This window comes from Lactuca sativa, chromosome 3, assembly GCF_002870075.4.
Source record: "Lactuca sativa cultivar Salinas chromosome 3, Lsat_Salinas_v11, whole genome shotgun sequence".
NCBI classification, from domain to species: Eukaryota; Viridiplantae; Streptophyta; class Magnoliopsida; order Asterales; family Asteraceae; genus Lactuca; species Lactuca sativa.
This window is the reverse complement of record NC_056625.2, coordinates 219,587,105-219,606,016: the sequence shown is the minus strand read 5'-3', so window position 1 is coordinate 219,606,016 and position 18,912 is coordinate 219,587,105. Positions and strand designations below refer to the sequence as shown.

The window sequence follows — 18,912 nt, the reverse complement described above, 5'->3', positions numbered from 1 at the left end:
CTCCCTAGGGCAAGCCTAGGGTGAGAATATCGGAGAGTAGCAGTAGTAGAGGGGAGTTGGTGGAGTCGAGGAATTCCTCGGAGAAGGTACGGATAGATGTGGAAGGTAGTATGGGCCCGTACTACTGAAAGCAGAGGATCCGTACCCGAGCCGAGGAAGGCCAAGACGAGACCAAGGAACCTGCAAGTAGTTGAGATCCCTCAGAAAGTAGCAGTACCACTAATGATTATTATTGATGTTTTGCAGAATGGTGGTACTTCGACCGAGACCGACAGATGGCGGGTCAGGAGAGGGGTCAGGTTCGGGATCTGGCACCGAGCCAATTGAGGAGAGGCTACGTGAGTTCATCACGTCGGAGATCACTAGGGGCATCCTTGAGTCGACCCCCATCATCTTTGGGTCGATCAAGGAAGGGATCGTGGAGATGATGGAGGATCGCCTACGGGCATTCAGGAGCGACTTGGCCTCTAGCCAGTCAGGATCTCGCACACTGTCCTTCAAGGACTTCAGGAGCAGTGGTGCGCCGGATTTCCATGGGGCGAAGGACCCCATTGTCGCCAGGCGGTGGATTGCGGATATCGAGTCCGCCCAGTTGATCAGCTTCTGCCCCGAGGGGTCGAAGGTGAGGTACGCAGCAGGGTGTTTTCGGGACCGGGCCCGAGATTGGTGGGAGTCAGTGGGTGACTCGATGGGAGCCTCGGCTATCGAGGCAATGACCTGGTCGGACTTTGTGGCTAGGTTCAGGGCAGAGTTTGCGCCAGCGGTCGAGCTTCAGCAGCTGGCCAGGGAGTTCTTAGACATGAGGCAGACGACAGAGACCGTGGCGGAGATCACCGCCAAGTTTCGGGAGAGGGCTTTATTGGTGCCCCAGTATGCAGGTGACGAGGATATGAGGAGGACTCGTTACCACGATATGCTACGAGCCGACATTCGGGAGCATGTTAGTTTTTCGGCTTGCCCTACCCTGGACTCCATGATTGCCAGGGCTAGGGAGAGAGAGATAGATTTGGAGCACATCCGGAAACGGAAACTTGAGGATGGTCAGACATCGGGGGCTTCGGGGAAGAAGCCCAAGGGATCAGATGGGAGGCCGAAAGGCCAGTCGGGACCGAGCCGCTGCAGGAGGTGCGGCAGGCCGCACGAGGGGGCGTGCAGGATGGGATCGTCAGGCTGCTACAAGTGCGGCAAGTTTGGGCATATCAGCAGGGATTGCACTGCTCCTGCGACCGTTATTCAGACATCGGAGTTGCTGTGTTTCCACTGCAACCAGAGGGGCCACAAGAAGGCCAATTGCCCCATGTTGACAGCTTCAGCGCCAGTGAAGGTGCCAGCTCCAGCGACCCTGCGGATCACGGATGGCCGTCAGGGCAAGGCAGAGGCTCCAGTGGTGAGGAGTCGGGCATTTCAGTTGACTGCCGAGGAGGCACGCGCCGCGCCCGATGTGGTGACGGGTATGATTCCTTCCTTCTATCTTTTATTTTACGTTGTTATGATATTGATATGTGCTCCGTGTGTATACATGTGTATTAGGATCGTTCCATGTGAACGGCATCCCGGTTCAGGTATTGTTCGACTCGAGTGCATCCCGATCGTTCGTTTCTCTTGCTCTTAGCAAGAGATTTCATGAGACTTCAGGCGAGTTAGATTGCCCGTTAGAGGTAGAGATTGCCGATGATCGATCGGTGCAAGCATCGATGGTGTTTCGAGATTGTGTCCTGCGACTGTTTGAGGAGTGTTACCTGGTAGACTTGGTTCCCATTCCATTGCGTGGGAACAAGGTGATTATTGGTATGGATTGGTTGAGCCCTAATGGGGCAGTGATAGATTGCGCTCAGCAGCTAGTGCGAGTCAAGACCCCAAGCGGGGGAGAGTTAGTGATTCATGGAGAGCGGCCGCAGTGTGGACCCACTGTATGTTCAGCAGCGAGGGCTAGGCGCTACCTTCAGCAGGGATGCGCGGGTTATGTCGCGTACGTGATGGACACCCGGGTGGCGGGTAAGGCGACCGTGAGCGAGGTCCCGGTGGTTCGAGATTTTGCTGATGTTTTTCCGGAGGAACTACCTGGGATACCTCCGGAGCGACAGGTGGAGTTCAGGATTGACCTCGTTCCCGGTGCGGCTCCGGTAGCCAAAGCACCGTATCGGTTGGCTCCTCCCGAGATGCAGGAGTTGTCTACGCAGCTGCAGGAGCTGCTGGACAAGGGATTTATTCGGCCGAGCAGTTCGCCCTGGGGAGCCCCGATTCTGTTTGTGAAGAAGAAGGATGGGTCGCATCGGATGTGTATAGATTATCGGGAGCTGAACAAGGTAACGGTGAAGAACCGTTACCCGCTTCCGAGGATTGATGACCTCTTTGACCAGCTTCAGGGCGCATCTTGGTTCTCCAAGATTGATTTGCGTTCGGGTTATCATCAGATGAGGGTCAGGGAGGAGGATATGCAGAAGACCGCGTTTCGGATGCGCTATGGCCATTACGAGTTTGTGGTGATGCCGTTTGGGCTCACCAATGCTCCTGCCGCGTTCATGGACCTCATGAACCGTGTATGCAGACCGATGCTGGACCGGTCTGTGATAGTCTTTATCGATGATATCTTGGTTTATTCCAAGACCCGGGAGGAACATGAGGAGCATTTGAGAGAGGTGTTAGAGACCCTGAGGAGGGAGAGCTTGTATGCCAAGTTCTCCAAGTGTGAGTTTTGGTTGCGCGAGGTGCAATTTCTGGGGCACCTCGTCAACCAGAACGGGATTCTGGTCGATCCGGCCAAGGTCGAGGCCGTGATGAGATGGGAGGTTCTGAAGTCCCCATCTGAGATTCGGAGCTTCCTAGGATTGGCAGGCTACTATCGGAGATTTATCCAGGATTTCTCCAAGATAGCCGTGCCCCTGACGCGGCTGACGAAGAAAGCCGTGGTCTTTCAGTGGGGACCCGAGCAGCAGGCTGCATTTGAGACGCTGAGACAGAGATTGTGTGAGGCGCCGATCTTAGCCCTGCCAGAGGGCGTAGAGGATTTCGTGGTTTATTGCGATGCGTCCATTTCTGGGTTGGGCGCGGTGCTGATGCAAAGGGGGCATGTCATTGCTTACGCTTCGAGGCAGCTCAAGCCTCACGAGGCGAACTACCCGACGCACGATTTGGAGTTGGGGGCGGTGGTATTTGCCCTCAAGATTTGGCGACATTACCTCTATGGGGTTCGGTGTACCATCTACACGGACCACAAGAGCTTGAGGTACCTCATGGACCAGCCGAATCTGAACATGAGGCAGCGTCGGTGGTTGGATGTGGTGAAGGATTATGATTGCGAGATCCTTTACCACCCGGGAAAGGCCAATGTGGTGGCCGATGCGCTTAGCCGCAAGACGGCGCCGATCAGGGACGCCTGTTTGAGGATGACTGTGGTGACTCCCCTGTTGGAGCAGATTCGGGAAGCTCAACAGGAGGCTATCAAGGAGGAGCATCGGAAGAACGAGCGCGTAGTAGGTCAGGTTTCCTCCTTCGATTATGATAGCCGAGGGTTATTGACACTACACCATAGGGTGTGGGTGCCGTATCGCGGGGGCGTGCGCCAGATTTTGATGGAGGAGGCGCACAAGTCCCGATTCTCTATCCATCCCGGGGCGACGAAGATGTATAGGGATCTTCGTCTAGACTATTGGTGGCCCTGCATGAAGCGGGATGTGGCATGGTACGTCGAGCGGTGCTTGACCTGCAGGAAGGTCAAGGCCGAACATCAGAGGCCGCATGGCAAGATGCAGCCGTTGGACATTCCACTGTGGAAGTGGGAAGATATCACGATGGATTTTATCACGAAGCTTCCCAGGACCGCGCGTGGAGTGGATTCGATTTGGGTCATCGTGGATAGATTGACCAAGAGTGCTCACTTTATTCCAATTCCGGAGAGCATATCGGCCGAGAAATTGGCCGACACCTATATCAGGGAGATTGTGGCACGGCATGGGGTACCAGTATCGGTGATCTCGGACAGGGATGTGCGTTTTACTTCCAGGTTTTGGAAGAGATTCCATGACGAGTTGGGCACTCGTCTGCATTTCAGCACCGCCTTTCACCCGCAGACAGATGGACAGAGTGAGCGGACCATCCAGACTTTGGAGGACATGTTGCGGGCGTGTGTTCTGGATTTCGGTGGTAGCTGGGATACCTATCTTCCTTTGGCTGAGTTCTCCTACAACAACAGCTATCACGCGAGTATCGACCGCCCTCCCTTCGAGATGTTGTACGGACGGAGGTGTAGGACCCCGATATGCTGGGGTGAGGTTGGCCAGAGAGTTATGGGAAGCACCGAAGTGGTGCTCAAGACGACTGAGAGGATACAGCAGGTCCAGAGCAGGCTTCAGACTGCTCAGAGTCGACAGAAAAGTTATGCCGACAAGCGTCGATCCGATTTAGAGTTCCAGGTCGGGGATATGGTCCTCCTGAAGGTGTCACCGTGGAAAGGCGTCATCCAATTCAGGAAGCGGGGCAAGTTGGGCCCGCGATTCATCGGACCGTTCAGGGTCTTAGCCCGGGTGGGCAAGGTAGCATATAGGCTGGATCTGCCAGCCGAGCTTAGCCAGATCCACAGCACTTTCCATGTTTCGCAGTTGCGGAAGTGCCTAGTAGACGATTCTGCAGTAGTACCTTTGGAGGATATTCAAGTTGATAACAGCCTGAACTACATCGAGCGCCCAGTCGCAATCCTCGACAGGAAGTCGAAGGATTTAAGGAACAAGAGGGTGGAGCTAGTGAAGGTGCAATGGCAGCACCGCAAGGGTTCAGAGTGGACTTGGGAGCCGGTAGACGAGATGATGGAGCACTACCCCGAGCTGTTTCAGGATCAGGCAGCAGACTTCGAGGACGAAGTCTAAAATAAGTGGGGGAGATTTGTAGCACCTGGTTTCCGGTATGTGAATTTTATTTGAGCATTGCCCTAACTTAGCCTTAGACTCGGCGAGTCATAGGGTCCGACTCGCCGAGTAGGGACGAGACTCAGGACGCGTTTTAAGTAGGCGACTCGACGAGTCCATATCCTGGACTCGGCGAGTCACCGCTGTGGGATGAAACCCTAAGTTTCAAGGGTTTGCACCCTATTTAAACTCTCATTCCGCCCCAACTCGTCCCCATTCACCCCCAGAACCCCCCCTACATCGTTTTCCCTTGTTTTCTTGAGAGTTTGAGGTGTTCTTGGTGTGTTCTTGAAGGTTTTGAAGAGTAAGAGGAGTAGATCAAGAAGAGGAGAAGGAGATCAGCCATCCTTGTGTCATTTCAACATTTCCTTTGAGGTATAACCCGTTTTCCCCTTGATTCTATGCTTAAAACTTCATTTGGGTCCTTCTTGGTCAATTCCCCAAGTTTGCATGGTCATTATATGTTGTAATAAGGCGTTTGGCCTTTGGATCTATGTAAGATTGAGCTCCACGAGCTCAGATCTGTTAGCTTTTTGGCCTCATGAGGCTTGTTAGCCCTAGATCTACCATTTTGGGACATTTTGAGCCTTATAATCCATATTGGTGAATATCCACACGTAAAGTTGGAAACTTTACGTGTGATTCGTGTCCTAGAAGTCCAGATCTATGAATGGCATGGTCTGGAACCGAGCAAATCGGTATATTTAAGGAGTGCATGGCGACGACTCGGCGAGTCGCATAGGTGACTCGGCGAGTCTGGTCGCGAGTCACCGAATTGGTCCCTTCTTCATGTGTCGAGTTGAGCCTTGAGTCACAGGGGGTGACTCGGTGAGTTGGGAGCTGAACTCACCCATGTTAGGACTCGGCGAGTCAATGCCCTGACTCGGCGAGTCCAACGCAATCTTCATAGCTCAAGAACAGACTCGGCGAGTTGTTCATACAACTCGGCGAGGCTTAGCATAAAGTGTTCATCGGATGAAGATGAACTCGACGAGTTGTTCATACAACTCGGCGAGTAGGATGAAGGTGTTGAATGACAGTTAGAAGGCGAACTCGTCGAGTCATAGCCCAACTCGACGAGTAGAACCAGGGACCCAGGACATTGGTTTGCTAGGGACTCGGCGAGTGGTGATCCACTCGGCGAGTCGGGTCAACTGAAAGTTGACTCCAGCTTTGGCTTAGAGTTAATCCAGGGGTAAAATGGTCATTTTACCTAAAGGACAGTTAGCAGTGTTTGATTGAGTATGTCGTGGAAATTGCAGCCGGAGGACTCCCGGAGCAGCAACAGTCAGTTAGTTCCCGATCAGTTCAGCAGCTACTTTGAGGTGAGTTACCTTCCAGTAGCGGTGGGTCTAAGGCCACAATGCCGACCCACCAGTAGGAGTTGTATGATAGATGATTGTCTTTGTGATATCATCTAAGTTCGCTAGTACCTGACATGTTATATGCTAGCATGATATGCTGTATGTGATAGTAGTAGAGTTTGGTTGTTCGGACCGAAGGGTAGTCAGACACCCCAGATACGTCTGACAGTATGTGACGATATGTATGCATGCTGGCTTGTTATGTTACATGTGATCGTAGTAGTAGGGGTGAAATAGTCCCCGAGGATCGGTTGTTAGGACCGATGGGTAGTCGGCACCCCAGAATGGCTTGACACGGGTAAGACGGCACCCCAGAATGGCCGTATGGGTAGGTCGGCACCCCAGAATGGCCGTACCGGGTAGTCAGGCACCCCAGAATAGCCTGGCAGTATATATGTTATGTGTTTGTATGGTATGCGGTACGTTGGGGGAACTCACTAAGCTTTGTGCTTACGTTTACAGTTTTGTTTTCAGGTACCTCTGCATCGAAGGGGAAGGAGCCGGCGCGGGTAGCGGCACGTCATACACACACTCTTTGGTTTCCGCATTTATGAGATTTACTGGGATTGTACTCTGATATTTTGATGGGATGTACGGTTTGGTTTTTGAGAACATGGTTGCAATGTGTTATGGTGTGAACAAACAATGTTTCTTTTTATTTAGACAATGTTTTTATTTATTAATGTTTTCTAAAGTAATATCAAAAAAAAAAAAAAAAAAAAAATTTGGGTCGTTACACATCTTGGATCTCTACTTTACCTAACAGCAAGTCGTCTGGACATCATGTTTGCTACATTTTTATGAGACAGATTTCAAGTCAATCCAAAGATGCCTCATCTCTTGGCGGTTAAGCAAATATTCCGATACCTTAAAGGTATAAAGAGTCTCAGAATCTGGTACCCAACAAATGAGAGTTTCCTCCTAAAAGCATATTGCGATTCAAACTATGGCGTTCTTCAATTGGCTAGAAAAAGCACATCTGGTGGATGTCAATGTGTGGGTGGCAAACTGGTTAGTTAGTCATGTAAGAAACAATATATATATATATATATATATATATATATATATATATATATATATATATATATATATATATATATATATATATATATGTATATATTAAACCTATAATAATATAATAGTATAAGGGTTGAATTTTAAACTTTTAACATTTTAGGGTTTAATTTGGAATTAAAGTATTCATAGGGGAAACTTTATAAATTCCAAAACTTGAGGACAAGTTTTGAACTATTCAAAAACTTTTGGTTTCCATAACTGATGACTTTAAAGTAGTTTAATGGAAAAACTCTTCAAGTTCCATAACTTGAGGACAAGTGATGGAAGACTTTAAAACATTAAAAATGATACTCTTCATTTTCATAACTTATGGAAATTTTTATGAGTTTTAAAATTCATAAATGAGACTTTTCATATAACTTAAAGACAAGTTACAAAAACACATATTATGAACAACTTTTAGATCAATTTGCATCGAAAAATTATCACATAATTTTTCTATCAATCTAAACTAACTCATAAGAACAAAATAATTCATATCATCAATCTTTAAGAAATTAGCATAAACATATAAACTGATACAAATCTTGAAATTATGACAATTGTCTTTTATTTAGACAAGCAAGAACATTACCCTCTTGGAAAACAGATTTCTAAGTTCAAAAAACAGTTTAGGTAATGATCCTTATCCAATAGCAAGCAAAAAAACCCGAAATTCTGCACACAGGTGCATCACCACGTGGTGGTAAGGACTGCCACATTGTGGTGAGCAGCCAGATACTAAAATGCCAGAATTTCAACCTTGGAAAAAACATGTAGCATCAAGTATAAGAGAAAGCAACCCATGGATCTGATACCACTGTTGGGTTTTAGTATACTACAACATCCTATGGTGCACATACGACCATAAAATCTTTGGATCAATGTTTTCTCTAATTATACATGCAATATTGTTTCCAAAGCATTAAACCTACAACTAGCATACAAATGATATAAACTACATAAAATACTAGTTAGAAGTTTACCTCTTTGTGTAGCTTGTAGAACTTGATGAATTTGGCCTTTAAAAGCTTAGCCCCAATAGTGTGGAAGCCTCAAATGGAATCACAACATGTCATGGACAAAAGATGAAACTTGAGAGAGAATTCATACACACCAAAAACCGTCCATATCCTCCAAGAATACATTTGTTGTGATTTTGGCTATGAAGTAACATACTTATATGTGGAATTCCAAAGGTCATGGGTTAACCCAAATCCATACCCATGGGTTTATGATCCATGGTTCATGTGGCCCAACTCTTTATGTATCCATACATAAACTTGGTCCAACATGGATCATAAGCCCAACACATATAAATATAACTAACTACCATAATTAGTCCCCATAGATTTAATTAGTCTCTTTTGATCACTAAATTAATTCCAAATTAATTCTTGATCAATACTAATTAAAACATGTGATTTCATATTAATATATTACAACTCATAATATACTAATAAATCATACATAACCTTCTCTCAAGAGTCTATCCTAACAAATTGTCCTGATGATATGCAACCCAAATGGATCATGTTATTCTTGGGTCGAGTACATACCAATAATAGTTATGGGCTTAGACATCTAATCCAACACCAGATGCATAACTGAACACGCTGGAACCCACTCAATCAAGATACAACCGTATGAAGATTCATCGAAGACTCTCGGCATTCAGAATGGCATATAACAATCTATGATAACCCAGAAAATAGCAGAAAACCAAGCCATAATATAACTTGCCCATACCCAAGAAAAATTCTAACACAATACAGATTCCCGATATCATCTAGAAAAAAACAAAAGATGACATACCCGTAAAAGCATCTAAGGGAATCCTGACTTCCTCCTCCAGAATCACTCCGACCACCCTGAGGACATGGTGCAAAACTCCCCTTCGACCCTAGATGACAAGAACTAACAATAGGATCTTCCATCTTGAAGGATTCTAGAGATCCACGAGCTTTGGTCTCCAAACAATCCCCTAAGTTCCCTAATACAACCTCGCCCCGAAAGAGCCCGAGATGACCGTCAATGAGCTGCAAAATCCATCCCTTGGTTGAAAGAAAGACCACATAGATCCATTCCATAACACCACAAGTAATCCCCGATGATATGAACTCTCGCGACTGTGCATCGTTCAGCTCGGTACCTGCTCTAGTGTCGGAATCAGAATCTGAATCTCATTCCTGAGTGCTCAACCCCATATTGAAACATCATGAAAAAGATCTGAATATACCCAAGAATCCTCATCCCAAAGGCTTCTTAGATTCTCCAAGACTCTGCCTAATTTGAGTATGGATCATGTGCTTTCAGTAGTACGGGCCCAATACTACCTTCCATACCTATCCATACTTTCCTCAATAATCCTCCCGAATCCTCTAAGTCACCTTCTTGAATCCATACACCAACACTTGAAACCCAGCGCAACACAACCCAACGAAGAAATCCCTAGGCTTTCTCAGGTTCCCAACCTCACCCTACCATCAGCTACTGAAGAACTCCTCCTAATGCCAGTCACCCACCTTATGAATACAATCACATGCAATAAAGCTTAAAAAATCCTTCGAGTAACAGGCTTATCCCTACAACAGTTGGACTTAGACAAGAGCTATGCATTTGGGTCAAATCCATCATTCTGATATTATTCAAGACCTTGTTACATGTGACTTGACATATTCACTTAGTAGTTAACTACCATCACCTAGGAGTTCCACAAAGCACCGAGCAAGCAGTATTCGCTCAGTAGCACTCCAATCTCACACACTACAACTCATACTAAGAGCTTCCACTCCCGATATTGATTGCCTTACACATCGAAATCATACCCAAACCATCATCCCATGCTTCCTAGGCTACCTAGGAACACATATCAGGCAAACCTATCACTGGCTAATCAAAACTAGCATGCCAGTCAACAAGCTCATACAACAGGCATACAAAGGCATCTCTCCTAGAATTCTATTATGCAAAAACTAAGCAGATCCTTAGCCCTAACTAGCATGCAGTTCACAGATTCACATATCAAAGCATAATAAATAATATGTATAGATAATTTGGGAAAACGTACTTGAGCTCGGCTGATTGCATGCACCACAATGTTTCTTATTTTAGAAAATCCTTTTTCTTAAAATATGTTTATTTGAAAAAACTTTGCCAAATCCTCAGTTTGAGTTTAGACACACCCGAGAGTGTGTCCAAATCCCTCAAACCAAGGCTTTGATACCAACTTGTAACGTCCGAAAAATAAAGACATATAATTTTCGTTTTTAGATTAATAAATCATTAATACATAACATCTCCATAAAATTGAGGTAGTCAAGATATAGCAAAACATCATTAAATAAGTGTAATTCACAGAGTGCGGAAACATATGGTGTGTGCCCTGCAACCATCCCGAACTCTTCCGTTTAAAAACCGAAGTACCTAAAACATAAAATGAAAACCGTAAGTACAAAGCTTAGTGAGTTCCGCAAGATACCACATACCATACATAGCTTATAATATAACGCGCCCCATCCACTGAGATACATGCCCGACCCACACTCGCATAAAGGGCCACACCCACTGAGATACGGGCCCTGCCCACACTCGTATAACGCTCCCGCACTATTAGAAAAAAAAAGCCTTTTACGACGCGCAATACGTGTCGTAAAATGCTCAAATGATGCGCAAATGCGTGTCCAGAAAGGCCCTGTCATAAGGAGAGATGACACGCTTTTGCGCATCGTCTATAAACGATGCGCATTTACGACGCGCATTTATGAGTCGCAATGTGTATCATTAAGACCGCTGTCAAGAAAAGCATGTCATAAATGAAGATGACACACATTTTTGCGTATCGTAATTTTAAATTTTAAAAAAATTATTTATAGATTTACTATTTTTCAAATTAAATTTGCATTTCATGTATCATAATAGAAAATAAAATACCATATACAAAAAATACAATAGATTGCACAAAAGTTAATGTCATACAAAAATACAATACATTGGTAATACATTGGTATTAAGGGGATCTAATTGTACATTGCTATTAAGAGGTTTTCCCTAACTATATAACCTATTTGTATAACCACGTCCAAATGAAAGTATCCCCGACCTTCTTTTAACTGTGTCTGATTCCGGACGAATTAACCTATATATTAATAAAAAAAATAACACTAACATATAGCAATAAATAATAATAATAGCCATAAGGTAACTAAGTAGCCTTATCCTGTTGGTTGTCCTGCTTTGACATGTCCATAATTGTAATGCATTGTGGTGTTCATCATCTTAGCGATAACCACCATGTCACATATCTGACGTTATGAATAAGGTTGGTTTTTATTAAAAGTAGATATCTGAGATATATAATAATAATTAAGATTGGTTTAACGCTTAATAAAAATAGAAAAATTGTAGCATGTAAGAATTCTAAAAATAATAACTTTGGAGGGATAAGAACTCACCCTTGTCCTCATTTGGTTCAATCCGCTGTTGGCATGAAGGAGAAGATATCCGTTATTATGGAGCTGCTCTTTAAAAACTAAAATAAAAAATCAGAATATCTTTCCAGAAATTAATAAATAATCGTCACTAAACATAAATATAAGTTTATCTATTCTATTTGATTTTAGTCCATTGTTAATATAGAAAATTATAATTTGTTTACAGCAAAAAAAGCCTAAAATGATCGTGATTTACTGCCTTGATTCCGAGGTCTAGCAATGCACAATGCAACCGAATCAAGGATATTTTATATATGAGAAAAACATGAAAAAAAAATAAGTTGATGAAAGAGACAAGGGAAAAATGGTCATTTTGAAAAATTCAACAGCTAGGCTGTTAAATTTGACAATCCAAGAACACACAAAAAAAAGGCTTTAAATGTTGCATTAGTCTATTTCAGCCATTGCTCCTAAAAAAAGAGATACTAGCCACTGCAAGTTTGCTGTCAATGATTTGATGATCTGCACCCCATATTATGAGTGTTTTATTCAAAACCTGGTGATTAATAATAATAATTATAATATATTATCATATCCATAAAGAACATAAATAATCAAATGTAAAGAATTGTTTACATGAAGAAATAAAACGAACCTGATTGATTTGGGAAGTGACATTGTAGCCCCCACTGTTCATGAAGTCAACAGTAGCGTCTTCCCACCAAGGTAATAGACAATGTAAGCGTCCAATCTAAGGTGTGAATTTGAGGGACTAAAATCGGAAAATGTTGAAAGTGGAAGGGGAGAAAAAGAACTTACACGAGTCCAATCTAAGCATGTGTTGAATGGAAGAAAATTAAAAGTCAAACTAGTTGCATAAAAACGAAATGGGAGGCTCTTTAACTTAGAGACCTAGCGTTTGTTTTTCACACAGAGAAAACTTGTATCACAATGTAGTCATAGAGAGCACTAAAAGTCAAAATCGGTTTAGGTGGTGGTAAAAAATTCAAAATTAATGGATTTATTAAAAATACTCACACCAGCATAAGCTACAAATTTGGGTAACCTAGAGAGGCTTCCAGTGCCTTCTGCATAAACACTTGCATCAAGCAAAATCAGCTTATCAACCTGTAAAAACATCAAAATAAGCCCTTTAACATATACAATAATACAAAATCAACTTCAAAAAATGTGTTGCTTTATATCGTTCATGCTTACAGCTTCTGGATGGTTGACTGCAAGGTCAATTGCAACTGCTGCCCCAAGACTCGATCCCACTAGCAACATAGGCTTCCCCATGTAGGATTTTCAAAACTAAATCATAAACAAAACAAAACACAATCACATTTTCATTGCTTCATATACCATGTAAATGGGGCCCACAAGAACTTGACTAGTAAAATATGATCGAGAATTTTTTAATTTACTACACAAGTTTACCTGATAGAGGTGATCTCGCTTGGATTCTACATTACACAGTGGAAGCTTTTCTGATAAAGTGTAAAAAAATAAAATAAATAACAAGAAAAAAATTTAAACTACAAGTTTGCTTTTATAATCCAATATATGAAGATGAAAAAAGATAAAAAAAAATAACCCAAGTTAGAGAAGCCCCATCCCAGAATATCAACGCAAGTGCAATAAATGTGAAGGTAACTAAAAGGTATACACAAATCAAAAGAATACAATATTCTTTGCAAGTGGCATATACCTGTCCATTAGTGCAGTACGCTTTGAATTTGGAATTTGGATAGCAAACATTTGTTTTCTTTCATACTCTTCCGGACCATGGCATCTCTCTGATTCCGATCCAATGGGCAAAGAAGAATACAGCTGATGCACTTTTATGGCAGAATCAAATCCTGTTGTAACAAGAAGAGAAGAGCTTGGATCATACAAGCATCGCCATGCTACCTTCCCTCTGTACATTAAAGTAGCACAATTTTTTTAGCTATAGTTTGGTTCATCCTAAGTCAATTAAGTTTGGTTCATCCAGACTAGACAACATCACCCATTCAGTCATGTCCATGTTAAGTCAATTAAGTAAATGAAAAAAATAGTACCTTTGCTTTAAGAGTTTCATAAATGGTAACATAGTTTGATTAATTATGAAACTAACCTTCCTATGTTTTGTAGGCTCAATAAGTCTCTTTAATTCTTCTATAAGAGCACCAGTAGCATTTGTATCGTAGAGATCTAGAGAAGAGAACAAACCCAAATAAATCTCCAAAGAAACAAGCATTTAACTTTAAACCCAAATAACCTCTCCACTCTCCACTCTGTTGGAACTGTAACTGAACTTATTATTACATACTATACCAAGACAAGAGATCTAGAGAAGACTACAAACTTGAGAATCATGCTGATTGAAGCCACTAAATTGAGGAGCAAAATGAGCAAGCTTGGACTTGAATGTTCGTCGTGGTACAGATTGAAGCCACCTGCATTTAACGAAGCTCTGTTGGCCTGAAAAAGAAATCAAGAGATGAAAAAAAATCCAGCATATAAAAAACTGACAGTAAGCAGACAACAGATACAAAATATTCGATCAGCGGCGACATTACTGAGCCCAAAAATCAGAAATTGAAAGGGATTTCAACGATCCAGAAACCCGAGTTAGCCACTCCATAATGAAATTCCCATCGGTGAGGTGCAGATCTTTTGCCTTTTCTTCAACGTCACCATGCCACAGATCTCGGGGCAGGTTCTTGACACCAATACGCACCGATTCAACAGCTACCAAGTTCGATAGAAAATTGAGGAAAATCGTCTTGAGAGGGGAAGTTATTTGGGAAGAACTTGAAGCATTTGAAACCCTAGACCTTGATTCGATGTAACTTGACAATGGCCATTGTAGATTGATAGATTGAAGACCTAGAGCGATCCCTTATGAAGAAAGTTGCGCAATTACATAGAGTCCTTGTTGACCGAATCGAAAGATTCCGTCAATGGCTCTATCGGGTTTGGTTAAATCCCCTGTTTGGAATGTGCTACATCTGGTTCATGAACTTCGCAAGTCAATTAGGGTTTTTTTAATGAAAAATGAAAGGGGTTAATGGATTGGGATGATGCCGTACCTGAGAAAACAAAGAAAAAGAAGGAGAAAAAAGGAGAAAGAACGGATCCTACCTTAGATGTGTATAGAGTAGAAGTAGAGATCGAGTATGGAGGAGGAAATCACAATTGAAACCCGTATGATTTTTCCGCTTAAGGTTTTATAGAGGAGAAGATGAGAAGCTTCAAAATCAAAATTAGAGGTAAGAATAGAGGAGAAAGAGGAAGTTGGATCATGTATTTGACATTCTTGATGGAATCATTACTCTCAAACTAGAGAATGATGGTTTTTACGGTTGGGGATTTATCATACGAACGTCAAGCATGAGCACCTGTGACATGAATAATTAGATCTCGATTGACAGAAATACAAACATTAGCATATCATGATGGGAGTTTTTGTTATCGGTGTAGTGCGACAGGAAAGAATGGTTGGAGAAGATGGTCGGAGACACTTGGTGGTGCGAGATCGGAGGTTGGGTGGTGGTGCGATGCTGCTATTGTTAGGGTGCAAAGTCATGTTTGGATGTAATGTTTTAGGCTTTCCTCTTTGTATGTGTAAATGGGTTGAGTCTTTCCTATAAATAGGAAGTGAGTGACTCCCATTATGTAAGGAACCATTTGGAGTGTTAGACTAGAGAGAGAAATTTTGTACAAACCCATTTGTATATTCTTTCTAGATCTAATAAGAGCTTACAAAGATTTATTTACTCCTTGTGTTCTTGAATTTGTATGATGAATCACTAGATCTTTCTAATTCCGCACATGCCATCAGAATCAACACAACAACAATTGGTATCAGAGCGGGTGTTCTTGATTTTCATCAAGAATTGATCCTTGATGGCTATTTTGATTTGGTGATTCTTATTGTTCATTGATCTTCGTGTTTAGAGAGTGTTTCTGTGTTCTAGAAGTCGAATTTTTCTTTGATTTGATCCATAATTCGACTTTCTCTCTCTAGAATACTTGTTTGTATCACTTTATCTCTCTAGAAAACCCATTCAAAATCACTTTCTCTCTCTAGAATTCTTCAAGTTTTTGTAATCATGGTGGGTTTGCCATATGATTCTTGGATTGTGATCATTAAAGATGTGAAATACAAAGTCAATGAAGATCAATTTTATGGGTTGTTGTTAAGCAAATTGATTTCATGGGGTAATTTGGTTTCTTATGGAGGTTTGAAGGATGATCATGGAAGCTTGGTATTTCAACCAATTTGTAAAATTACATGGTTGAATAAAATTGCCTTGTCCATATTAATTCGTAGTAGAAATCAAAAAGAAGGAGAAGAAAGAGATTTTTTCAATAAGAAATACATTTCTCTAATTGAAAACCCAAATGATCTTCGTGCTCTTAAGTTTGTTGAAGTTCTTGACAATGGAGTTCAATGTGATGTTCTTGATGTTCAAGAAAAAGGAGTTCAAGTTGATTCTCATGATGAAAAAGTTTTTTGCTCAATTGGAGTTCAAACCGATGATATTTTGTGTTCTTGTGATTCGTTTGAAGGAATGATTCCTTATCGGAAGTCGGTGATCCAAGAAAATCACAAGTATCAAACTCCAAAAGATTTTGATTCAAACTCAAAATGTTCATGTTGTTGAAAGTGGGTTTGTTCATGAAGTCAAGTCTTCAAGATGCAAAAAGATGAGAAAGAAAAAGAAGAAGAAGATGAATCGGAAGAATATGCGGGTTTACTCACAAAAATCGTCATATGTTGTGAAGCCAAAATCCGTGAAGCAAATTTGGGTTCCAAAGCAACAATCTCCAAGTGTTGAATTGAATTTGAAGTCAAAACCCAAATGTGTTGGTGGTTCTTTTGAAGATGTTCTTGGTTTGATGAAGAACACGAAGAACATGAAGAACGAGTTGTACATCTCGCATGGTGGATGGTATAATATTCGATTTGGAGATTTTCTCATTCCGACAAAAGAACCAAGATCTTCCAAATTTGAATCGTTTGTTGAAAACGGATCTCGATTCGTCAAAAAGGTATCACAAATTCTCAAATGGATTCCAAAACGTCCATGATTTTGATTCGTATTTTACGTTTTTTATTTTTGATCGATTTGCCTCATTGGATCAAATCCGTTTCAACTCCATTGATTGATCCAATTATTTTTGTTTAGATCAAAATTCCTCAAAATCAATAAATCTTGATTAAGCCCAAACTTAAATCTCGAAATCTGCTGTTCATCATTTGTGATATGAGCCCAAAATCATTGTTCGATTATTCTTCTTGGTTATTCAAAGCCCATATTACCAATATAATCATTTGTAAGCCCAAAATTAGTTTACATCGTATGATTACGTATTCTCGTTCCAGATCTAGTTTGCACTTGTCAAATACTTGTATCTTCGAACTCTTACAAATCAGTTCTGGATTCATAATCCTTTGCAGTTGAGCATACCTTCATTTTCGTTTCTTTAAATCTTAACTTCGATTGGAATTGAAGTGTTGAATAAAAGTCAAATTCGATTGAATCCAAACTCGATCTGAGTTGTAATCGATTTGATTTGATAGATCATTGATTGAATAAGAGTCGTATTTGATTCAAAGTTGATGTAGACGATTTCAATTTTTAACAAGATCTCGAATTCATTGTTTGAAATCGAACTCAATTTTTTTTCTTTCGATTTTTGAATCTGTGATTGGTATCGATCATTGAATCGGTTCAAATGACTTGCAATTTGATTTCGATTTTAGAAAATAATTTTGGAATCGAAAATTGTTAAGTTTGCTCAAGAGATCGGAACTTGGAATCTGAATTTGTTGATTAATGCATCTTGAATCGATTTCAAATCTATTGTTCTTGGTTGAGTCGTTTGGGAAGTCAAACTGGATATTGAATGAAGTCGTATGTTTGATTAGTTACAAAACACATTTGATAGATTTCGAAGGTCATTACCGTGAATTGATAAGTTGATGGGATCGTTAGCGAAGGGCTGGAGTCGGTTGTTGACGGTTCGTTATCGAGGACCCAGATATGCTTCGTTGTCGAGAATCTTCCATGGTTCGTTGACGAGGTCTTGTAATTGAAAGCAAAGGGTTGAAGCCATTATTAATGTCGAATGGTTACCTGGTAAGATGAATTGGAAAAGAACTGTAAAAACGAAGGGTCTGTTTGTTTGACCCTGGGTTTGGTTTTTGAAGATTTCAGAAGGAATCGATGAACTGGGTTTATATACGAAGGGTACTTGTGTTTTGGGTATAATTGGGAAAAACGAAGGGTACCTGTGTTTGTTTGGGGTTAATGAACGAAGGGTTAAGCATTGATTTGGGAACAAAGACTGTAAGAACAGATGATCGACTGGGTTTGATATTCAAATGATCGAAGGACTGATATTTTGATTCAGAGTGATGAAAAACGAAGGGTATATGGATGAATTGAAAAACGAAGAGTTTAGAGTCCAGATTCGAAGGGTACAAAGGTGTTAGGCATTTGAACGGATGGTTACTGGGTTTTTATTTTCGAAGGGGTCTTTGTACGTGTTCAAGTCATCGTATGTTTGTTACTTGGTTACTGATTAAGGAAGAAAATCAAAAGTTTCGAATATTACCCCTGAAGTTTCGAAGACATGGCACAAATGATCCAATTTCGAAATGGTGACAAAAGTTGTGAAAAATGACAGAATTTTTCTATTAGCCCTTGCAGTTTCGAAATATTGACAGAAAATACCCAACTTCGAAATTGAACAAATTTTATGAGAAATTGAAGAATGTTCATTTCTGGTCCCTGCAGTTTGTGCAAATTGACGCTTTCTACCCAGCTTTGGAAAAGGGGGAGAGTTTTGCATATTTTGCTATTTTGGGCGCAACGGGTCCCTGCAACTTTCAGAAAGTGACAATTTCTACCCGAATTTTGAAAAATCTTGCAACTTTCACCCAAAAAGTCAAAATTTTTCATAAATTGAAATTTTTTTGTGGCCTTTTCGTGATTGTTTTTCCGTGCAAGATTTTTGGTGATTCATTTTTGGTACACATCAAGGGGGAGTATCGTGAAGACTATTCCTCGGGCGCTTCTCATCCTTAGTGGGTTTTATAATCATTTTTTGATTATAAAAAGGGGGAGAATGATGGGTATTCGAAGCTTCTCGGGTTTGTCG

At 41.7% G+C, this 18,912-nt stretch overlaps 1 protein-coding gene across 1 annotated transcript; it reads right to left on the bottom strand.

Moving 5' to 3' along the window:
• Positions 1-11,535: 11,535 nt before the first annotated feature.
• LOC111921155 (uncharacterized) lies at positions 11,536-13,298 on the bottom strand. The gene is made up of 7 exons (XM_052769903.1): positions 12,973-13,298; positions 12,793-12,882; positions 12,574-12,666; positions 12,410-12,505; positions 12,241-12,310; positions 11,776-11,852; positions 11,536-11,625 (listed from the first exon to the last, which is right to left on the bottom strand). Exons 1-7 carry the CDS (start codon positions 13,051-13,053, stop codon positions 11,536-11,538), a joined length of 597 nt encoding a protein of 198 aa, XP_052625863.1. The 5' UTR covers positions 13,054-13,298.
• Between the last annotated feature and the right edge of the window lie 5,614 nt (positions 13,299-18,912).

Bases quoted from the DNA above. Each gene is read 5' to 3' on its own strand.
- LOC111921155 (XM_052769903.1), bottom strand. From the start codon at position 13,053: ATGGGGAAGCCTATGTTGCTAGTGGGATCGAGTCTTGGGGCAGCAGTT. The intron at 12,311-12,409 runs GTTCGTTTTATT...ATTAATCACCAG, and splicing joins TCACTTCCCAAATCAATCAG to GTTTTGAATAAAACACTCAT. The intron at 11,853-12,240 runs GTATCTCTTTTT...TTTTTATTTTAG, and splicing joins CAGCAAACTTGCAGTGGCTA to TTTTTAAAGAGCAGCTCCAT.